The sequence below is a fragment of the Simochromis diagramma genome, unplaced genomic scaffold, assembly GCF_900408965.1.
Source record: "Simochromis diagramma unplaced genomic scaffold, fSimDia1.1 OVJJ01000131.1, whole genome shotgun sequence".
NCBI lineage: Eukaryota > Metazoa > Chordata > Actinopteri > Cichliformes > Cichlidae > Simochromis > Simochromis diagramma.
In genome coordinates this window covers 6310297-6334609 of record NW_024387200.1, presented here as the reverse complement: position 1 = coordinate 6334609, position 24313 = coordinate 6310297, and the positions used below count along the sequence as shown (strand labels likewise).

General features: G+C 41.3%; 1 protein-coding gene across 3 annotated transcripts; it reads left to right on the top strand.

The window, feature by feature from the left end:
• Positions 1-847: 847 nt before the first annotated feature.
• On the top strand, positions 848-24239 carry sept5a (septin 5a). Of its 3 annotated transcripts, XM_040051127.1 has the most exons (12): positions 848-983; positions 1130-1143; positions 18165-18255; positions 18566-18652; positions 19855-19978; positions 20091-20225; positions 20389-20506; positions 20672-20773; positions 22357-22453; positions 22572-22707; positions 22794-22896; positions 23131-24239. In XM_040051127.1, exons 1-12 carry the CDS (start codon positions 938-940, stop codon positions 23191-23193), a joined length of 1116 nt encoding a protein of 371 aa, XP_039907061.1. In that variant the 5' UTR covers positions 848-937; the 3' UTR covers positions 23194-24239. The 3 variants fall into 3 exon arrangements, with proteins under 3 accessions (XP_039907061.1, XP_039907060.1, XP_039907062.1); XM_040051126.1 differs by lacking the exons at positions 848-983; positions 1130-1143 and adding an exon at positions 14053-14806; XM_040051128.1 differs by lacking the exons at positions 848-983; positions 1130-1143 and adding an exon at positions 14803-14825.
• The last annotated feature ends 74 nt before the right edge of the window (positions 24240-24313 follow it).

The following is a 24313-nucleotide window of genomic DNA, read 5'->3' as shown; positions in this document are numbered from 1 at the left end:
TCCATTTTCTTGTCCACTTATTCACATTAAGTTTGTTTAGGGAGCAGGAGCTAATTTTAGCTGTAACATGGTGAGAGGAGCAGTACACCCTGGATTGGGTCGCCTGTCTAAAGGAGGGATAACAGAGAGACAGCAACACACTCTCACATACACACATTCAGCTTGAAACCACCAATTAACCCAACAAGCTAGAGAAAGCCCACGTAGGTCTGAGACAAACAGGAAGTTCAAACTAGGGACCTCGTTACTGTGGGGCAACCATTTCGCCGTGAGAACAGGCATAGGAAGAAATTTCAAAGAGGTAGTCGTTCCAGACGTTTCTTTGATTATTATTATTTTTTTGTTCATTATGAAGTTGCTGGCACAAAGTCCAGCAGCATGAAAAGTAAATCCTATTAAGCTTTGTGAATTTATCAATTTTATTTCTTTCTATAATGATTTTTTTTTTAATGTAAAAGTGTAATCTGCACATACCGCAAAGACGTAACCACAAGGGGAGCAGATAGTTATAAAAAGTAAAACCTTAGGTCAGACTGAGGACTTTCAAGATGAATAAATAAAACATAAATAAAAGGTACAAAGGTTACAAAAAATATGAATGTTTCATTGAGGACACTAAAAACAAGGCAAACTTTTGTAGGTTCATCAGGTAAATATGTGTTCACGTGTTGGGTCCAGTGATTTCAAGCGTAAGTAAAATAGCTTTAAGGCTCAGAGAGAAGAGAGGGTTACTTAATAACGGTTGTTACTGAGGTTTTGACACTCATAGCATCCTCCTGCTGTTTGGCTGAGTCTGTGAGGAGGAGGAGGAAGGAGTGGTTTTCATGTGTCGTGTCAGCTCGGCCCGCCCTCCTCCTGTCTGTCCGGGGGTTTGGAGGCGAGGGTCCGCTGTCTGTGAGCCGTCGCTTCGGTGAAATTCGGGAGGAGAACGGTGAACATGACGTCCAATATTAGGTACAAAAGCCGGATCCCGGTAAAGACAGGTGAGCGTGCTTTCTCGCTTTTATTCGTCGGATTGAGTTTAAATGTGATCAGTGCAGTGATGTCTCCATGTTTCCGTCTCTCTGGGCGTCGCTCTGCATCCCTGCACCTGCAACCCCCTCTCATCCAATCCTATGATGGCTAACAGAGGACAGCACGGAGGTAGGAATCATCATTTATTGTATTTATTTGTGATATTTGTTGTGGTTGAGGATGTTTTATGATGCAATAGCTCTGGCACAGGGAGAGCTCGGCTCCAGCAGGATCACTAGTATTTGCTTCTCAGATCCCATGTTTTCGTTTTTTTTTTTTCTCATGTGCGCGTCAGATTAATAATCGCACGATGCTCTGAGGGTAGCCGTGCCATCACAGGCTGAGCTGATCACCACACTGACAGGCGGAGAGGGGTGGGTGGGGAGGGTAGAGTAATTTTTAGACGCATATGTAGAGCAGGCCAGCGCGACAAGAGGCGAGCAGCCAACGTGATGGTACCCAAAAGGCAGCATCCTTCCTCCTCATCCCCTCCTCCACGACTCTCTGCTGCCTCCACATTTATTCTGGTTTTTCGGTCACTGAATCGGGCGATGGGCTGACCTAATTGTCAGCGTTGCGTCAGCAGGACTCGTGGATACAGTCGCCGCTGCTGGCTGCCTTTAGTAAACCTTTACTGACCATTGTTCAGCTAAAAACAGCTGCCACATGAGCCTGCAGGGGAGGCCGGCTCTCTGATGACCCTCCTCCTCTTCTTCCTCTTTGAAGATAGTGTAAGGTGACAGTACAGGAGTAACTGCGTGGTTACACATGTGAGTGTGAGTAAAGCAGGAACCACATGCAGCAAAAAGACTAATTTATTTCTTATACAAAATTCAAGTATCCCATTGCAAGAAATGAACATTTGTGGAATTTTTTTTTTTTATTATTATTATCATTCGGTCTTTCGGACATGAGTGTCATAGTTTCATCAGGGGAACTCTTATATGTTTTAATTTGTAACTGGAAAAACGACTTGAAGTATAAAATGATTACAATTTAAACTGTTAGAACGTGTTTCTGTGGGTACAACAGTCAGAGGAAAAAAGATGTCCTTAAAAAATTGTTACCTAAGTCCAGTTATGTCTGTATGTGCGGACTGTGCTCAGAGCCCCTTAATAGGCTTTTGTTACTGGTTATGTGGCTCCGTCCCTGTGATTGAATTGATTTACTGTAATGAAACGTGTTACTGTTTAGATTTCTAGTCAAAGTTGAAACACCTCACTCAGAACAGCAACTTGAATTAGTAGTTTCAATAAAACCGAGCAATATAACATCACACGGGTGACATTAAAGCAGATCGAGTTTATCTTATTACTGAGTTCCCCCTGAAACAAATGAAAATTTATGCTCAAGTAAGACTATTAGTTTTATTTTTGTTTTTATGTGTACTTTGACCCGGATTTGGAAGAATCAGTGAGGTCTTATATTTAAGGGTACAGGTATGCACAGCAATAACTCTCAGAGGGTTGTGTTTATCTGTCATCTCTCTGCTTTTGTAGAGCGTTTTGATGCTGTCTCACCGCATTTCAGTGCCAATTCCTGTAACAAATGTAAAATCAGTTTAAGTAACCCATATGTCAAAGACTTCACTCTCTAGATGAGACCATGAACCTGTATTTATTCACATTAAACTACTTTCCAGTGCAATGCAATTGGTATGCTTGTGGAGTAATAATTATGATGACTTGTCTGCATGATCATAGCAAATTGGAGAGTATTCAAACAAAACAGAACATGCCATTCTCCCAAGGATGGCAAAAAAATACTTCTTAAAGTATATCTGCATATTGTCTGAAGTATAGAATTTGTGTAAAAGTGCTTGTTTACGTTCCACCACCTGAAACCAAAAACAGAGATGGTTTCTATCTTCATTTTTACCCCCACCCCCTGTATACTCCACCCTCCTCGGTGCTGTAGAAAAATGCTGAACAGGTTGGAGTGGCTTTCTTCCAAAAATTCCCAATTGGATCCAGTTCAGTCGTTAAATTCATGGTGGTCACATGGTATTGGTACTGCAGATCCAACACAGACTATGAGGGAAAACCTGGATGAGGATGGTTTACGTTGCGTGCATAAACAGTAGAAAAAAAAAAAAGCCTCTTGATAAAAATATTCATTACTACAGTGTTTTTACACCTTGTGAGTTCTGCTTTTGGCTGTCACTTCACTCTCCACTCCCACACTCTGTGCTGACTTTGACCCTGATGAGAAAAATATCTCCTATTCTGGACCATTTATGCTGCGAAGGAGGAGGAAGAGGAGGGAGAGCTGGAAAGCACAGTAATCCTTCTCAGTATGACTGACTTAATGCTGAGATCATAACTGCAGAAACAGCCGTAACTGATAATCAATCTTAAAATCAATGTTTTTAGAAAACTCCCATCCGACTCTCGTGTTTCTCTTTCCACGTTCCCCTCATTAACGTCACCCTGAACGCTCACTTCCTCGGCTGTGATAGTGTGGAGACAAAAAATCAGTTTTCATGACTGCTCCAATATGAAGGAGTGGACGACGCCATCTGACTTCTCATCTCACAATCCTGTGTGGTGATTAGTCTGTGTGCGTGTGTGTGTGTGTGTGTGTGGGTGAGTGGGTAGGTGGATGGATATTCACTGAGCATTTTTTCATTAAAGATTAAAAGAAAAAGAAAAAATCCCAGTTTGACCAGCACTCGGCTGCATGATGTCACCCTGCTGGAGTGACACACAGATGATGTATCACTGATTTGAGCTCAAAAATGTGCTTTTGGATATCTAAAGTGTTTCCACAATAACATCAGCTAGTAAACTGGTCTCACCATGACCCTCACTAGTAGCTGTTCATTGTTCTGTTCATTAGACTGATTTTGATGTTTTGATGATTGCTTGTCCTGTTTTGCTTCTGTTCCTGGAAGTTTGCTGTTAATCAGTGAAGACATGCTGTCATGATGAGCCCCTTAGTAACTGTGGCTCAGGAGCAGCAGGGGAGAATAAGAGGGTGGTACATGCCACTGCTGCTGTATTCTGTATGGTCTGTGATTTGGTGTTGGGTGGTTGCTAGGCAACACGATGATAATGATGATGATCTATCATACATAACGAAAGTTTTGTGGATATAAAATGCATGTTTTTATCGTAAAAGTAGACTCGTTTCATGCTTTTATAACATGTTGTAAGTGCATATATGCTACAAAAAAGTCATTTTAGCCCACTTGTATCTGGTTGCTCAGGGCAGCATGATGAAGTCATGATACCTGACGTAAATAAGAATCTTCAAGGGCCAAAAATGTTCCTGTTTGCCAAGTTTGATTACTCAACTCCTGATTGTGTAGGATGAGTTTGCACACAGAGATTTTGTGTGTTGTAGCCTGTTAAGGGGTAATCTGCTGTGCAGCTGGAATTGCAGCCGCTAGAGCACAGATTAGAAAATCAATCAGTCCGTTTGTCGGCTGTTTATCACCAGGAATGTTCAATCAATACATTTTATTTCACTGTAATGGCAGCATCAAGTAGTGCAATAAACATCTATCCATCCTTTCTTTTCCACTTATCCTTGTCAGGGTTGCGGGGGGCTGGAGCCTATCCCAGCTGTTTTAGGGCGAGAGGCAGGGTACACCCTGGACAGGCCGCCAGTCTGCCGCAGGGCTAGCACATAGAGACAGACAACCATTTGCATTCACATTCACGCCTATGGGCAATTTAGGGTTACCAATTAACCTATCCTCACTAACTGCATGTCTTTGGAATGTGGGAGGAAGCCGGAGTACCCGGAGAGAACCCACGCAAACATGGGGAGGACATGCAAACTCCACACAGAAAGACTCCAGCCTGACTCAAGACTTTCTTGCTGTGAGGCAACAGTGCCCACCACCATGCTGCCCCTACAATAAAGATATTAACTCGTAAATTTACAGAATTTCCTTAAGCCTTGCTCTACTGCCTTATCTGTTGCCTATATATAGGCGGGCAGGAGATGTGAGCAGTGAACAGATGTTGAGTCAGATTTGTCTGCATGAGTGTCACTTCACTTCAGGTACAATCTCACTTAATTCTCTCACCTGCTCTCTCTGTCTCTAAACATACACCCTCTCGCTGCCACAGATGGGACCCTCGCTGCTCCCACTGACGACCAGCTGCAGAGCAGGAGCAGGCAGCTCAGAGAGGGGGGTCGACTTAAACGTGGAAATTTAAGCCTCCTGCAGCTCTTCAACAGATAAGAAAAGGAGGGAGCAGCTGATGCATGAAGCCTCGAGCTTCTATTAATCATATGGGCATAACATTTGGTTAAACACTTGGTCAAAGGCCAGTGCAGCGATTCTCAAACTTTTTCTTACACACCAGCTTCAGAGGTAAAAGAAACAAACTTTGTGCCCCAAACTTTCCAGATTTTATCAGTCATTTGTCATAAAAAGGGATCCAGGATGAATTTTAGAAAAGTAGTCATTAAACAGAGCACCAGCCAGCAGGAGATCTGTGCACCACAAGCAGACTTTCAGGTCTTTGGTGGCTGACTGAAAGTCTGAAAGTCTGCTTTTCAGACTTTGGTGATTGATTTTCCGTCAGTTACCAAAGGCCTGAAAATCGAGATCCTGAAAGCAAAACGGAGTTACAAAAACTTTCTTGAAAGCAAATTTGCTGCAAAAAAATTTGGGTCTGCCTGGACATGTGTGAAAACCATAGCGGGGCTTCAAAATCCCCAGAGCAGCAGCCAGACCGTTTTAGACGATTTTAATTCAAACAGAGATTTTGCAAACTCCTTGAATATGTTGCATGCTTTAGTTCTTCTGATTTTAGCAAGGATATTTTGGAACTGAAACAGAAACTGAAAGACACTCAGCACTTTATCATTGAACTCAGCGATGACCAAAAGGCCATTCATACAGTTAATGTGAACAAAAGCCAGGGTCCTGATAATATTAGTGGCCGCCTAATTAAATGTTGTGCTAAAGAACTCAGACCTATATTTCAGGTTATTTTTAATGAATCCTTGCAAATACAACCTGTGCCCTCTCTTTGAAAAGAAGCTGTCCTGGTTCCTGTCCCTAAATCTAGTCGTCCAAACGTTCTAAACGACTTCAGACCTTTTGCCCTCATCTCAGTCGTGATGAAAGTCTTTGGAAAAATCCCCAGAAAATGATTATGGAATAAATTGAACAAGGTGGAAAACCTGGTGAACTGGATTTTAGATTTTTTTAACTGATAGGTCACAAAGAGTGAGAATAAATGGGGCTCTGTCTGACCCAGTGTGTCTTATAACCCTGATTATTCATACTCTATACAAACATGTGTCTGAGCAGATATGAAAACAGGGCCATCATTAAATACACAGATGACTCTGTTATTGTCAGCTTACTGAAAGAGGGTGAAACTAGCCACGACCCAGTCATTGATGATTGGTTTAGTGGTGTGACGAGTCTTATATTAAGTCTGTTTTATCTTTTTGTTTAGTGGCATGGTTCAGTCAGACCTCTGTCACAGAGCCTTGTCTGTCAGGTTTAAATAGGTGTGTGTGTGTGTGTGTGTGTGTGTGTGTGTGTGTGTGTGTGTGTGTGTGTGTGTGTGTGTGTGTGTGTGTGTGTGTGTGTTTTACGAAGGGATGGCAAGTGCTATCATTTTTCTGTAAAGCAAACTTACCTGCAGGTATAAATAAGGTAACCTTGACCTTGACTGAACTTAACTGCCACTGAAACCAACCCAGACCGCTAACGCTCACTAAAATATTTCGCATGCCAAGTATAGAAATGATTATACTGGTTTTACTTGTGTTAGGTGCCAAACTTTGTATTGCCTCAGACAAATTACAAACAGCTCAGAAAATAACTGTTCCCAGCTAATAAGTAATTAAGCGCATAACACGGCTTAAACACGTTATGTAACAGTGCACATGCATTGGTTTAGAGCTCCTGAGGTTAATTTTAGACAGTGCCAATTTAAATGTTTTCTACAGTTTGTCTCATGTTAAACTAAGCTAGCTGTAGCTCATGGCCATAGACTGTATATAAAAGATGGCATAAGCAGCAGTTCGCTTGGTGAAAGCGCCTTGTTGAGGTCAATAAGGAGGAAGTAGTAACTCAAACAACCACTTGCCACCACCAAGGCATACAGAAGAGCACCTCGCAGGCCTGTGATTCATGCAGGCTCACCAAAACTGGACAACAGAAGATTGGGATATTGCCTGTTCTTGATTTTTGCTGTGAATTTCGAATGGTGCAGTCAGAAATTGTCATTAAAACCAAGTGCACGCTGGTGACCATGTTGTAATGGAGCTGGATATATTGTCTTGGCACACTTTGGGCTCCTAAGTAATAACTGATCATTATTTTTAGATTTATCACCACAGCCTACCTGAGTATTGTTGCTGACCATGTCATCTCCCTTTATGACGACAGTGCGCCCATCTTCTGATGGCTGTTGGCAGCACAAAGCTCAAATAATCTCAAACTGCCTTCTTAAACGTGACAACGATTTCACTGAACTCAAATGACCTCCATGTTAATCAGATCTCAGCCCACTAGAGAACTGAGGTCAGAATATGCAGAGCATCGATGCGCGATGCGATCAAGTCGTCAATGAGCAATGTTTCCAGCTCCTGAGTGAGTGTGTACACCATTATGTTTGATAACTGAGAATAATCTAGATCCTGAAAAACAGATCAGGCAGCCTGGGTGTGTTTCTGCTCCGGAAAGTTATTTTCTCTCTGTAACGGTTATTACCTGCGCTGTTGTTGTTCAGGTGTTTGAGGAGCTTATGCCCTGCAGTGAGTTCTCATGCACATACTTTCATTTTTCTCATGCCGCAAACACGCCTGTACTGCCAGTGATCCATTAGCCTGCGTGCATGTGTGTGTGTTTGTGTGTGCAGTCAGTTTTCCTCTCTGATTTTTAGCTACAGCTCAGCCTCAGCTCATTTTTTGGACAGCTCAGTGAGTGCAAGCTGACCCAGATATCTTTGAGTCTTTGAGAGAAATCTTTTAAAGTATTCAGTCGACCTGGTTATGTTTGGGATTAACTTCTTTGGTAATGGGGATCAGGACTTTGGCAGTAAGAATATTTTGTAACCTTTCTCGAAACATCAAAAATATCTTAATTATACTGTCATGAACCACATGGAGTTAATGGAGTTATTCACTAGAGAAAACATTGAAATGATTTAATTCCATTTAAAGCATGAGGTGTTTTTGTGGTGGTGTAATTCCATTTTTTTCTGTACGTGAAAGATTATTTTTTATCTTGGAAAAAATTTAAAAAGGTCACAGCTCATTCATCTTTGTGGTTTTGCATCACATCATGTGATCATGATCATGCTGAGTTTGCTTGAGGATCTTAGTGACTCTTTGTGCTTTTCCAATGTGTCTGAGCACCTTGACACTTCCTCTTCGTGTTCACCTTGAAACTCCACTTTAGTGACATCAGTTAATCAGTTCCCCAAAACGCAGCCTTTTGCAGCCTTTTGCAGCCTTTTGCAGCTCCCAGGGCTACAACTACTGATTTGGACTCAGCATTTTGGCCACAACTATGCTAGTTCATTGAAGCCAGGAGTTACCTTATTTAAATGAAAGAGTGGGACACTCCCATAGCAAGGTGAACCCTTAAGCTAAATAAAAAAACAAACTAATAAAATACTGGAATTTCACTCACCAAAATGAAGCCCTGTCAGTATCCAGATGGATGACATATTAAAAAAAAATTCATCCTCATGGGGTCGTTATGAAGTTTTGGCCTCAACTATATTGAGGCCAAAACTGTCTCTTGCATCAGGCTGTAAACTTTTTTTTTAAAAGGGTTTACACTTCATTGCTTTTAAAGGTCGTAACTTTGTACACTGCCTGCATCTGACAACAGAGCACATCTGCAGGTAGATGGACCATACCCAGCTGAACCATAACTTCAGGTTAATGCTGTAAAGTTGGACAGTCTAACACGGGAGTCTTCTGACTAAATTTAGGAGCCAACCTCAAGTGGCCACTGGAGGAACTGCAACTTTTGACAGTTTGACATTGACATTGCTGCCCCGGAAGTTGGATCCCTCCTGTAACCTATAATTGGATATATTGTAATGCAGTCAGTCAGTTAATACGTAAAACAAGGAAATCAGCATTTTCTTCTCATCGTTAATAAAAGCAGCACAATCTGATTCTTCTCATCCTTCTCAGCACACTTAGTCCTTCAAAAGGTGGTTCCACATAGCTTAAATGGGACAGTGTAATTTTTACCAGCTTTTCTCAAACATGTGGACAAGGTCTGTCGATGACTCTTTACAAAGAAATGAAATCCTGTAAGTGTATATTAGGATCAGTGCAACATGTTTGGCTAATTGGTGTGTTTTTAACGTCTGTATACATCTATGGTACAAAAAGAGACATTTTCTTTGTTGGTTTGTGTTTTCATGGGATCTGTTGACAAAAAGAAAATTATAGAAGCATCAGAAGTTACTTAATTATAATGCACAGTTTCCAACATTCCTCAGCATGATTACTTACCAAATATGGTTATAGCCAAGTATCATTTGTCTTTGAATGAGCTGATGCTAAAACTAAAACTGGGCAACCACGGCCAAATGTCCTTGAAACATTTTTATCACTGCCTGAGCATTTACATGCTGTCAGATTAGCATGCTAAATAGCTGGGGGCATGCTGGCCTTTGCATCTCCACGGAGACAAAACAAAGGAGGGAGGGGGGTCCATCTTCATGTTGTTTTATTGCACCCTTCTTCCTTTGTCTCACCCGCCCTCACCCCTCCTACTCCTCATCTTCTTCTTTGCCTCACTTTACTGGGCTACCATCCGGTCGGCAGGCAGTGTGCTAGAGGAAGCGTTCAGTGTTAATGGCTTGACAGTGTCAGCGGGATGGCTGGGAGCTCGAGAGGAGTGAACAGTAAAGGTCACAACTCTTCTCAGCTCCATCGCAGGCCGTCTGGCTGCTTTAAGCTGGAAGCACATGAATTAAAGCCGGGTTATTACCACTACACAAGATCATGGCATGCTGTCAGATTCTTGAGCAAAAAGGGTGGAAAATAATTGGATACACGCTCTCTCTTTCTCTAACAATTTAGGAAATCTGTTATATATTTTTACAATAATTTATGGTCAGTGCTTTGGTCCTTCCACCTTCAGTCTCCACTGAAAAGCATAAAGATTTTGCTTTGGTTCACTTATCAGTGCATTTATAGATTAATTGGTCATAGGTGTGAATTCAAGTGTGAATAGTTACTTATCTCTCTCTGTGTGTTAGTCTTGTGAGAGGCTGGTGATCTGGCCAAGGTGTACCCCGCCTCCTGCCCCATGCTAGCTTGGATACGTCAGTGCAGAAGTGCTTCTAACCTGTAGTTTAGTTAATGGCCACCAGAGGGTGATTTGCAAAAAGACTTCTGGTGCTGTAGAAGTTTATGGGAAAATAGCTTTCAATGCTTTTCCTCTGTGACCTCAGTAAACAGTTTCCTTATGAGTTTATGGACTCAGTCGCTTCTTTCAGGTCAAAGTAAATAAAAGTTCTTATTTTGCAAAAAGGGTGCATTTCCAGGCATGCCAGTGGGTTTGTGTGTCGATCTTTTATACTCTCTGCTAAAGCCCTCTATAAACATTCTCTGTTTAAAAGTTTAGAATAACTTCTTGGTCTGAAAAGTGACATCTGTCCAGAAGAGGCTTAAATCTTTCATTTTTTCTGATAACCAACAGGGTGGCTTTTTGTTTCAAAAGAAGTCTATTGTACAGAAGTCAGTGAGGAAACCAACCACTGCACCTCATGATCTGACCTCAGCAAATATTTTCCCAAGGATTTTATAGTTTCAAAACCTATTAAACATAATAAACCTTCTAAAGCTCTGGTTTTATAACTGGTTTTTGACCGCTGCATATCTGTTACTTCAAGGTATAAATAACGGTCCCACAGTATGTTCTGTACTACAGCCTTCGTTTGCACACATATGCTGGATAATCATGATGTTGTAAAAAACAAGCAGCTTGAACGTTGATGGTAGAAATCTCTGTTTCTGCAGTCTGAAAAAGTTTTCATGATGAATTTAGATTTTTAAAGTTTTCATCAGCAAAACTGTGTCTCATCAACTGTTGTTCCTCCTTCAGCCACATCCAGAGTGATGACATGCGATTTCATGTGTTTGTGTGACAGAGGAGATAACTGCTGTGAGCCTTTGAGAGTCACTTCCTTTAAAGACAACTTTGTATGACTGAGAGGAGGAAGTTGAGCGCTGCCTGATGAGCGAGTGGCTGATTTCTGGATCTCTGCCTAACAGGATCGTCCCACATATTGGCAAAGATACTGTTAGGCAGAGATCCAGAAATAATATTCTGACAGCCAAAAAGTTTCTTCTTCTTGTTAGTTAAAAAAAATAAACATAAACAGCAAAAATGCCAAATATTCTCAGGTTTGTGTTTTTAAACTGAAGATTCAAAAGATATTTCCCAGTTTTACCACTAAAACTGAAAAATTAGCAGAACATTCAATTTACAGACATCATCACTGCTTTTGGATTATCAAGGGTAAAATATTCATATATAATCATATTCATCAGTGCTTCCATAGGGAGGATACACAGATGTCGATTTAACACTCTGAGGTCTAAGTCATCTTAGGCAATAACTCTATTTCGATCCAAAACAGTCTTTTTTTTAATGATGTTAATGCTTTTTAAAAAAAAAAAAATTCTTTATTACCTGGTTGTCAAGACTTGTTAGTGAGAATATCTGAGCATACCGTCTCAAAATAAACGCTGGTATTTTTGACTCCAGTCATATTTTCAATACAAGTTCTGTTTTTTTTGCCTTTTAAATAAAGCCAATTCTGTGGCTTCAGAAGGACTCTGTTTAATTTGTGAATCTGCTGTGTAATATTCAGTTAAAGTGTTTATTAGGTGTTACCCATGAAGTTCAAGTGGCAGCAAGGCATAAGATGAGCACATGAAAGAAAAGATTATATAAGACCTTTGACTTTACTCAGCAATCAATAAAGCAAGAAGTTTAAATGAATACTTTGTGAAGTGACATCAGCAGAGTCTGCATGTGTGTGTGTGTGTGTGTGTGTGAGAGAGAGAGGGAGGGAGAGAGACAGAGACAGAGACAGAGAGACAGAAAGGGACAGCTGGCCATTGTGAAAGGCTGACGGTGAGGGGTTTAGCCGGTGGGGGGGGGGGCTGGGGCTGGCTATTGTAAGAGCATTTCAAGACATCTGTTCCTTTCTTTTATTCTGATTGGGCCTCCCTCTGCCCTACACACACACACACACACACACACACACACACACACACACACACACACACACACACACACACATACACACACACGCATTCTCTGTCTACAATGACCGTAAACTTTTCATCTGCCATTTGTGACGTTTCAATTTGCTTCCTCTCAGCTGAGAAAACTTACCAAGAAGCTGAAACCATTAACTTTTTGTCCCAGTTCAGTCCTCTGTCTCCCTCCTGTGGCGTGGAGCGAGGTGCTCACACGCCATACGTGGCGTCACTGCGAGGCATTCCTTTTCAGGGGGAAAAAACAGTATTCTTCTTTAAAAACCCAGCTTCTGTTATTTCAAAGAGCATTTTAGCTCTGCTGCCCACGTCATGCACAAGTCGAACACACCCATCCCATCGTACGCTGACATACACACACCGCAGTCACATCTGGAATCAATCGAGTCCAGCCTCTGCCATGAAATGTACCTCGTTTATCTCCACACACACAGAAATGCATACACACTTCTACAGTGCCCAGTGATTTCTTTACATCCTTCTTATTTCAGTCCAGACTGGCAGTTTGTAGCAGCTTTGTAGTATGTGCATGTTCCCACTGAAAATCACACCGTGGGTATACAGCATAACAAAATTTATTCACTGACCTAAAAAATAAACCTGAATTATTTAAAGTACGCAGCATGTGACAGTTTGGGGGGTTTGGGGGCCTTTCTTGATAAGAGATCAAAACTCTGATATCACTCGTGTGTGTGTGTGTGTGTGCGTGCGTGCGTGCGTGCGTGCGTGTACAGTAAATGTGAAGCCACTGCGAGAAGCTGGCTTGCTCTCCTTAGCATAAAGGCAGATAATGAATCTGGTTATGTTTGCATTATATGTTTATGTGCTTTTACACGACGCACATGAACTTCAAACTACACCAACCTTCAGAGTTACCAGGGAATCTGCACTGATTGATTATAAAATGTGATTTTTGTAGAACGCAGCAGTTAAAAAGTGATTTAATTACAATGCTGCTGTTTGTTCTTCAGTCTGGAATAAAACCTTTAAATTCCTCTTTACAGAAGAAGACCTGCTCCTTATTGCACTGCCCTTTTGGTTATATCAGCATTTCAGCAGGTTTAAGGTCAGGAGTTGGACTTTCCCAAACATTAATTTTCTCTGATGTGCGGCAGTGTTTCCAGTGTTTTTGAATCTCTAATGCTTCTTTTAAGGTGCTTGAAAACACACACATAACCACTGCTAACTGCATTTAACCTTTTTGTTAATTTAAAGTCTTGTAGTTAAGTTACTGCTGTGCTACTTGCAAAATACAATTAAAAATATAAAAATACGCAAGATTCTTATCAAATTTCATTTCTTGTATTTGTTTTTTTCTGATAGAGCTGCTTCACTGTACTCTTTACTCAGCTGGCTCAGACTAGCTGGAAGAAACGTGTAAAGAGAGCCAAGGAAAAACACGCATGAAGGCTCTGACAGCCCAGGCATCAAAATCACAGTGACTCCCTCATGGCAACATTGAATACTGGGTTTCCCCTCATTCATTTTTGGGTTGTGAATCCTTATAAGAATTTATGTTTAGCCTAACTTAACAAGTATCTTTTTTTTGAAAGGTAGACTGCACATTTATGTGGTAAAACTTCCTCCTCATGACTCATCAGACCAGTAAAATATTCAAATACTGAGTGAATGATAGAAATATCAGTCACAAGTGTATTTTTTTGGAGTGCTTTTATTTATTTTATTTATCTATCTAATTTTGCTGTAATCCCTGCACTTACATAAGAGTTTAAATGAAGAATATTTACTTGTTGTATTGGTCCTCTTCCGTCACCGTCTGTCACTGCAAACCTGCAGTAAAACACAGATGCCTCGGCTAATAGCAAAGGCAGCAGATACAGAGCTTTCACTTGACTGACAAGTGACTCGATCATCTGATTGTGTTACTCTGCAGGCCCGAACTCGCAGTTATCATTTGTTTGCACTGCAACTTTTGTCACTGCCATGCTCAAACACGTTCTTTTATTTTTCTTTATCTTACGATATAGTACACTTTCTCTCCCCTCTGTCTCTCTCTCTGCGAGCTGTTAGTCATTTCTCTCAGTGTAAGGATTTATTTTTGTACTGTTGGAGCTGGGGGAGGGAATACAGACCGAATGAATGAGTTTCTTTTAGACCTTCGTTCCTTCCATCCCTCCCTTGTTTCCTCCCTCAAATTGCCACTTCTCTCTTGCTCCCTCTCTCTCTCTTTCTCAGCGAGAATTCCTCCATACCTGTCTGAGCAGGGAGCGTAAGACCGCTGTAGGGCAGAGGAGAAAAAGAAATAAAGAAACAAAGGAGAAAAGAGAAGAAAGGGAGTCAAGAGGAGAGCAGGAGGAACACATTTAAAGCTCATAAACAGGAGGGAAGTGTGTTAGAGACAGAGCTATCAAGGTCTAGAGCATTCAAATTTGCCTTTCCGCCTCCCTGCTGGGCTGTTTTTTAACTTTCTGAGACCAGCGGCTATTTTGGTCCGTCAGTGTCGGAGCGGTTTAGGATGGATGCCATCATGCTGCAAGAAAAACTGGTGGAACGGCTGCTGTGCCCACGAGTGAGAACTGCCAGACAGAAGGTAAAGAATTGGATTTATGGTAAGAAATGTGTGAAGAAAAGCCAAAGACTGGGAAAAGAAATCAGACAGTTACGCGGATATTAAGAGAAAAAATAGCAGCAGATAGCTCGGGATGAGTATAGAAATACCCCCACACCTGTAGACCCTGTTCAGCATCTGTTTGCTGTTTTTGCTGCTTTCTGTGGATTTGTTTGAGTTCAGTTTCCATTTGCAATTTTTCTACATAGCGTCAGGTTTGCAGCTGAGATTACCCAATGATTTATGTGAAGCTTTCTCAGCAGTTCTCTCGGTCTTACACCTCTGGCTCTTTGGCAAGTGTCTTGTCTTATTGCGCAGCTTGTGGGTTTTCTTTTATGTGTGTGTGTGTGTGCGTGTTTTTATAAATGAGATCCTCACCCGAGGGGGGGGGTTCGGAAATGCCTATGACAAGTTATGACAGCGTATGAGTACACTGACTGTGTGCTTGGCTCGTGTGTTTGCAGAGTAAAAAAGAGCTTTTCAGGTCCTTTGAATGCAGCTTCTGTCCGTGTGTGAATGCTCTCTGCGGGCCTCGAGTGTGTATTTATGTCCACACATGTCAGTGTGTCGTACTGTGGTGTAAAGATGACGTTCAGATGCAGCGGGATACTGGAGTTACTGCTGTGCGTTACAGCGAGAGCCTGGTAGCCCGTGGCTCTCTTTGTGTTTAGTGGAAACTCTGAGATGCTGGTTATTCTCAGCTGCACGTGTTTTTTCCGTGCAGTTGTAGATTTTCTGTATTACAGACCTCGTCCGTCTGTTGTGGTGATTTTATTGCCTCTGCCAGATCCATTTGGTCTTCACATTACACTCCCTCAGCGCTCTCTTACAGTTGTTTGGTTTCTGCCTCTGTTTTTGACCTTTTGCTTTTCGGTGTTTTATTGTAGGCCTGAAGCTCAACTTAACTTGTGAATTATTCGGTTAGTCAAATAATAGAAAGTCAGTTGGTGATTTTTTGGATTAGTTAAATTATTTATACTGTTTTTCAAATAAAATATTTCTGGTAAAACTCTGGGCAGCCTACATATTGCAGCTGCAGGAGCAGCTTGGCCATGAAGCTCCTGGTAGACAGTTTCTGTGCTGATGTTAATGCCAGAGGAGGCCGAGTTGCTGTGGCTCCTAAACAATTTTACTTTGCAATAAAATTCCACAATCAGCTGTAAGTCTATGAGGGAAGAAGTGTCACAAACTGACCTCCTGTTATAGCGCCATGCTGGAATTGAGTTTGGTCTTTAGAGCGACCCATTCTTTCACATACATGTTTGTCAAGGCAATCCATGTGGCTAAGGTCCTTGATTTTATACACCTGTGAAAAGGGATTAAAAACACTTGAATTCAAAGGTTTTCACGGCTGTTTCTAACAATACTTTTGGCTCCTTCCTTATTACCAAAGGAATCGCCACACATAATGAATCCCCATATTTGATTTGGCACAGATTTTTCACCAGATCCTCTTCCTGACACAACCCCCACATTTATCTCGGCTTGGGTTCGGCACCAGCTCGTAACCCCTGCACCTGGGTTTGTGTCTTCTGCCTGGTCTCGAACCAGGATCTTTCACATGTAAGGCGAATGTGTTAATCACTACACATCATGCACATCGCTTTACTGGAGCTAATTTTAAATGTTGTATTTACTGCTGGGTAACTGGTGAAACCCCTTAAGCCATATTGGCTTACACATGACAATGTGTTATAAACAGAGATGGGCAGTAACGCGTTACGCATTACTGCCCATCTCTGTTTATAACACACATGTAACGCGTTACTGTAATCTGATTACCTTTTTCAAGTAACGAGTAAAGTAAGGGATTACTATTGCAAAAACGGTAATTAGATTACCGTTACTTTCCCGTAGGAACGCTGCGTTACTGCGTTACTAAAACCGTGATTGTCTCATGACAGTGACCGAGTGCGACGTTCGTGACAACAGCTGTGCGCAGATCAACAATGGATCATATATCGAGTGCGGGAGAGAGTGTGAGCGTGCAGCGTTTAAAGCGTGGAAGTACTGACCTTACTTTGAGTTTGATTCCATAAAAAGTGACAAAAACATTAGTGTCCGCTGTGCGTGGGAAGAAAACTTCTTTTTACAGCGAAAAAAACCCCTAAACTTCCGAGCAAGCACCGAGTGCGCAACGACGTAATGGGAAATTCACAGAGAAACTCGCGGATTCTTCCACTGACCGCCGCGGCACACCTGCACCAGGGTAAACCTCCGCCTACCCAACTCCTGCTTTACAGGTGAAAATAGAGCAACAGGACCGCTGAGTCTTTGACTTTATTTATTTTCTGCTGTGTTTTACTTGCATCTATTTGAAAGAGTGAGTGTAAACACAAAAAAAATAAAAAAATTATGTGCTGGAATGTGCAGAAAATAGGTTTAAATATTAAACAAATTTCTTCCAGTCAGAGAATGTTCCATATAATTACATTTTTGCTTGATGCATAAAGTTAAAATATTAAAACTAATAAAACAAGTTTTAAAAAGAGACTTTTTCATTTGATTACATTTTGTATGATGGATTATGCAGAAAAAGTAGAATTGGGCTGAAAGATCTATCACTTTATCACCTCTTCAGGTTGTAAATCGTGTTTTTAAAAAGTAACTAAGTAACTAAGTAATTAATTACTTTTGAAAATAAGTAATCAGTAAAGTAACGGGATTACTTTTTTGGGGAAGTAATCAGTAATTAGTTACTGATTACTTTTTTAAAGTAACTTGACCAACACTGGTTATAAAAAGAATAACCCAAGCAGCAACTTCACTGATAAAATAACTTATATATTACTGTTTATAAGTCCATGGCTGAGAGGAACCCAACATATAAGATGCACGAAAAGCTGCACCAGCTTTCAGGAATTACTCAAACTTGAAATAATTGCTTACAAAACTGAACACAAATATGGGATCCTGAGCAAAAGCAAACCAAACAGGGAGAAAGAGCAGCCATACACTGGGTAAACTAACGGTACTAAACTAAAAAAATAAGACCAAAATTAAGACGAAGAAGAATTAAGCTTAGTGGATTTAGATTATCCTGATTGCGACACAAAATGGGAATTTTGGGAAATTAAACAAGCATTTGTTTTTTATACTTTTACATGACCAAGCAGATAAACAATTTATCAAGACAATAATTATTTTCACGACTGATGAATCTGCCAAGAATTTTTCCTACATTGCAGAAACACATCTGTGTTTCATCTCTGGGCTGATGATGAGACTTACAGCTCAGATACCGGCAGATGTCACAACACACCTGACAGCTGCCGTATGATGAGATAAAGTGCAACATAAACACACTGAACACCTCTGTCTCCTTTTCTTTGTGTTCCAGGAGAAACAGTATGTGGGTTTTGCAACTCTGCCTAACCAGGTCCACAGGAAGTCTGTGAAGAAAGGCTTCGACTTCACGCTGATGGTGGCAGGTGCGTTTCAAGCTGAATCTTGCCTATTTGCACTCAGCTGCCTATTTAATAGGCACACTAAGCTAAAACCAATTTAGGCATATAATAAATTCCCATGGACCAGTTTTTGTTTGAGTTGTTTTTAGAGCCATTTAGCTGTTTCTAATATTTTGCCTATCCTCATTGATAAAGTCATCATGGCAGATGGATTTATTGCAGCACTACATTAGTAAATTGGCAGCTGAGTTCATTTTATTAATATCTCATAATTAAATATACACACAGGATAACTATCTGTGTGTCTGTGCGTGTGTTTGTGTTTGACCTGCAGGAGAGTCCGGTATGGGAAAATCCACTCTTGTTAACAGCCTGTTCCTCACAGACCTCTACAAAGACAGGAAGCTACTGAACGCTGAGGGTGAGTCCTTGGTCTCTTTATTATCTCTGCGCAGCAGTCATAATGAATCCACTGCTTGCTGAATACTTAATGCAACCTTCACAAAGCCCCACCTTTAATTCCCCATGTGTGTTAATTTCTTTTAATTAATCTTAGTTTTTTTTTTATTGGGTGCAACAACAACATATGAATGTGACAGACTTAACTTTTGATGACATCTGTCACAAAATATAGAGACCACGCTTCCCAGTCAAATATTCAATTCAATTTTATTTATATAGCGCCAAATCACAACAAAAGTCACCTCAAGGCGCTTTTGTTGTGATTGATATGTGTGGATAGATAAAAAAATAAATAAATCAAAAGCTAAAGAACAACAAGTTCAAACAAATCCAAACGACCTGAAAAAGAGAGAATGATTGCTAAGGTCGTTTCCCTGATCCAAGAAGCCACCAAAACCTGGAAGTAACTAAAGAGGCTGAGGGACCATAACACAACCCCAGCAGATGGTGGAAAGTGAGGTAGCATTAACCAACCAGGTGGAGTAGTTTAGAAATAAATAAAACACAAAGCGATCTCTAGATGAAGCCTACAAGCTGTTCTACTTAACAGCGGCCAAAGAAATAAAGTCCTAAGCTTGCTGGCCTGCCTCTTCAACATAAAACTATAGTAGTGAGTAGCACCCCTAAAACTAGTGTGTCTAACAAAGTGTTTAAATGTGTCAACAATTACTTCCTTACTTAGCAGCCATCAGTCAGCAGACCACAAACTCTGGGTACTCTAAGTTATATACAAGCGTCCCAGTGATGAGTAACCTCTCCCTAATCTACTGGCAGCAGGACAAACTTCACACAAGGGAACACAGCTGAATGAGTGCCAGCTGTTTTAATAGCACTCCAATTATAAAGGTACTCGTGGTCATGCCCATCGTTCCATTTTTGGCTGATTCAGTCTGCTTCGAAAGTGTCCGTGGGCAAAATACTGAACCACCGGTTGCTCTGGATGTGTTCATTGGAGTGTGAATGTTAGTAAGAAAGCATTTACACATAGAAAAATGTACTTGTGTGAATTTGTGTGTGTGAATGAGACATGTTGTATAAAGTACTTTAAGTGCTAAAGTATAGTATTTATAGTATTTAATGAGTTGTTGATCGGCTCTTGTACACTTTCACTGACCTCCCACTTTCACTTGTCTTCTCCTCCTCATTGCTGTCACGTTGCAGAACGCATTAATCAAACTGTGGAGATCATCAAACACACCGTGGACATCGAGGAAAAAGGAGTGAAGCTTAAGCTGACAATTGTGGACACGCCAGGGTTTGGAGATGCTGTGAACAACAATGAATGGTAAACATAAGACTCTCGCTGATCTGCTTGTGTCTGATTCAGACTGCTCGATTGAATTCCCGGGACCTCGCAAGAGCAGCTAATGTGGTCTGTGGTGTCTTTTTTGTCCCAGCTGGAAGCCGATCACAGACTACATAGATCAGCAGTTCGAGCAATATTTCAGGGATGAGAGTGGGTTGAACAGAAAGAACATCCAGGATAACAGAGTCCACTGCTGCCTCTACTTCATCCCTCCATTTGGGCATGGGTAATAACACACACACACACACACACACACACACACACACACACACACACACACACACACACACACACACACACACACACACACACACACACACGTGGACACAAAGAAGTCATGATTAAAGCCACAATTTTGAGTCTCCTGCTCTTTCGTTTTCCTTGCTCAGGCTTCGTCCGGTGGACGTTGAGTTTATGAAGGCTCTACATGAAAAAGTGAACATTATTCCACTCATCGCAAAAGCCGACTGCCTCACGCCCAACGAGATAAAAAAGCTTAAAGACAGAGTGAGTCAAGGAGCTCCGCAGCAAAATCAAGATGTTTGCTTTGCAGGCTGGTGAATGAAATATGATCTCTCTCTCTCGTGTGTGTGTGTGTGTGTGTGTGTGTGTGTGTGTGTGTGTGTGTGTGTGTGTGTGTGTGTGTGTGTGTGTGTGTGTGTGTGTGTCCAGATAAGAGAGGAGATAGACAAGTTTGGGATCAAAGTGTACCAGTTCCCTGAATGCGACTCTGACGAGGATGAGGAGTTTAAACAGCTGGACAAAGAGCTGAAGGTGAGTCTGGGGACTCACATACCTGTGAGCTACTGACTTGCTGTACCTGTGGCTACAGATTCAGATCATCGTACTTCTTATTTAACAAATGCATGGAGAAAAAAATGCAAACCATAAGGCTATCATCCATGCAGAGTGGAGCAGACCACCAGGCTCATACACCAGCAGTGGTTTCGGTGAATAGTGTAGAAGGGTAACCTTTTATTGAATTATTACCTCTATTTGAACTTTATAGTATAAAACAAACATGAGGTCTTTCCCGATCTGTCAACACACTGTCACAGTCTTCCTTAATACATGGATTATGCTCAGTTAACATTTGGTATGTCACTTTCTCAGGTCAGGTGTGGAAAACTAAACAAACTTCTTGTTCTTTGGAAGATTATTCAATCCAGTTAAAAACTCTGGGAAAATAACTTGAAGGTATTTGCCTCTAAATCTTGGACCTGCATTGCATTCAGTGGAAGTGAATGGAGTTTTGTTTTTCCTCCTTAAAGCAGCTAAAAGGCTAAGCTGCATCAGAATGTATATCTCAGCTCCTCTGGATAATCTGCACTTGTTAAGCTGGCAGGTTGGAAGTGCTTGTGAAAGCTGCTCACAGCAATGTTTTGTGCCTTTGTTTTTAATAAACTGTAACTATTAAAAGAGGTCGTATTAAATGATTCAAACAAGCACACAGGAGCACATTTCAGCATGATGGAAAGTGATAAAAGCTTTTTTGTGAAGAAAATGGAGATGGATCTAGAGATGCTGCCAGACGTTGAAGTGGGTGTGATAGTTGGATGGTGCGTTTTGGAAAGCTGAGCAAAACCTGTGATACAGAGAAGCCTTCAGCTGGCAGAAAGTATCTGAACTAAATGATATATATGGTGTATGGATAAAGTTCAAAGACAAATTTATTAAAAGGACCTTTCTTCTCCTTTCTTCCACCATGTTGTAATATGGTTCAAAGTTCAGTCTTAAACAACCCATTTTAGCTCCCTTACCTTTAAGACCATCCTCCCGTTAAGCCAGCTTATCTCTGATTGGCTGCCCCTCACAAGCACATGTTTAATACACACGTTTACAGCTTGAAATATCCTCTATTACTGACATAATACACAGCCAAGAGTAGAAAAAACATCTGAAACAGGGTGTTTTAAGGAGTCTGAAGCTTGGATTACTTGCACATATACTAAATGAAAATAAGGAAAAACACATCTAATCTCCTTTAAAATGTGAGTTCATTAACCTAAATGTACCTGCATGGCTTAATGGCATGAGGCCCAAGTGTGTTGCTGTGGAATTTTGGGCTCCTAACCATTTACTGTCCTTTTAAATGAAAGTACAGCAGCGGCTCAGGGGAGATAGATGCGGGCTTGGAGCATGAACGCACCGATCAGCTGAGAAAGTCAGTGGAGAGAAAATAAACAGCTAACAGTCTTTTACCTGTCTCAACAAATAAAGTCACAGTTGTCTTGAGCAGCTCAGGGGTCTTTTGTGAGCGTGTATAACTCTGTCAGTGTGTACCAGCATGCTCAGACAGCTTTCTCGGAGCAGAGAGGGGTTGAAATAACAACCTTTCCTCGCGTCTCCTTCTGCAGGAGTGCACCCCGTTCGCTGTGATTGGCAGTAACACAGTGGTGGAAGCTCGTGGACAAAGAGTGAGGGGAAGGCTGTACCCCTGGGGGATCGTCGAAGGTATGCACACTCGAATATTCCACGTCTGTTCAGCTTTATTCAGCCTGAATGTAAATTGAAATAGTTTGCATGTCTTGACTGGATTAATAAAGTTAACGATGCGTATTTCTTTGCGCAGTGGAAAACCAATCGCACTGTGACTTTGTGAAACTGAGGAACATGCTGATTCGTTCCCACATGCACGACCTCAAAGACGTAACCTGCGACGTCCACTATGAAAACTACAGAGCGCAGTGCATACAGGAGATGACCAGGTACGTGAGGAATGAAAGCGTGAGCACGTGTAGCAAACAACTTCAATAGATGCTGATGTTTTCTCTCCATTTTCTTCATCGCTCAGTAAACTGGCTCAGGACAACCGTATGGAGAGCCCGATCCCCATCCTACCGCTGTCCACTCCAGATGTGGACACTGAGAAACTGATCAAAATGAAAGATGAGGAGGTACCAAGCAACTTTTGTTGTTGTTTTTAAAAAAAAAAAAAAGATTAAACACAAACTGTTATGACTTGTAATTGAATATATGTGCGCCATAATAAGATTTAACATGTTACAATTTTGTTGGATTCTGTTGAGGATGTGAAAATGTCTGCTGCGTAAAACGACACACAAAGAACCAAAGTGCCAGCAAAATATTTAAAATGACAGTTTTTAATCTGCTCTCCTCTCTGTCTCCAGCTGAAGAGGATGCAGGAGATGCTGAACAAGATGCAGCAGCAGATGCACGACAAAGAGCAGTGATGTGCCGCAGCGCCACCTGCTGCTTATCTCCCTAACGACAGTGAGACCTCCAGACTTTGAACATGGTTATCAAGCGTTAGTGGCAACTCTGGCTGTACATTAATCTTCAGTTTGGTGCTTTTGTATAGTTTGTTTGCCTGGAGGGTGTTTTTTTTTCCTCTGAAACTATCCAATCTCCCACTTTGAGCCCCTCGCTGTGGTCCTAACATATAAGATATAAACACATAATTTAATAATCAGTGTATCTAATTTATAAATGCAGTGCTAAACTTTTTGGATTTAATGTCAGGGTGTTTGCTGCGACATATTTTGTAATGAAACGTAGGTTCTTGGTGATGTTTAGATTTTTGAACATGGATATTGTTTTTTATTATGCGATGGTGTGTTTCGGTGTGTGAATGATCATTACATTTTCTTTAATATTACCTTTAATATTACCAGGTATCCATCCATAAAACTCCTTTAAAAGGTACCACAGTGAATTTACGTCTACTAAAATCTGATTTTAGCTCTTCTTCATTTGCTCAAAAATACATTTGTTTGGCATTTATTTGCCGGTGAAAATCTTCTGCTCCTCTTCCAGCATTTTGTTAATGTGCCGAATGAGCTGAAAATGCTCTTCTTGCCGGTGGCTACAATGAATGGCGAGCCTCTGAGATAACGAGAGTCTGTGCAGTGCAGGGTGCATGTGCAAGCATGTTGTCATTACTCATATCCGCTAAATGCTGCTGTGGGCCTATTTTTACCGCTTTTTAGCCGATGCCCTGTTGTTGAATTTGGTGGATCGTGGCCTACAGGATGCTTTGTTACCACTACAGGATCAGTAACGAGGAGCCACTACTTTGTGCTTCTGTTTAAATATCTCTTCTTGGAAGTGAATTATGCCACCAAAGTTGTGTGTCCACAGTATGACAGAGCGTGTGTGTAGGTGTGTGTGTGTGTAGTCTCTGATACTGATGAGCTGTACATATTTTTGCCTGAAGGCTGTGAGCTCAGTCTGTGTCCCATTTACAAAGGTGTGACAAATAAACCCCAGTTTGTCGTCAGTCTGGCCTCGCCGCTTCAGTGTTGTTTTTTAGGAGACTCGCACGATATCCTCATTCACGTCCTCACGTCAGAG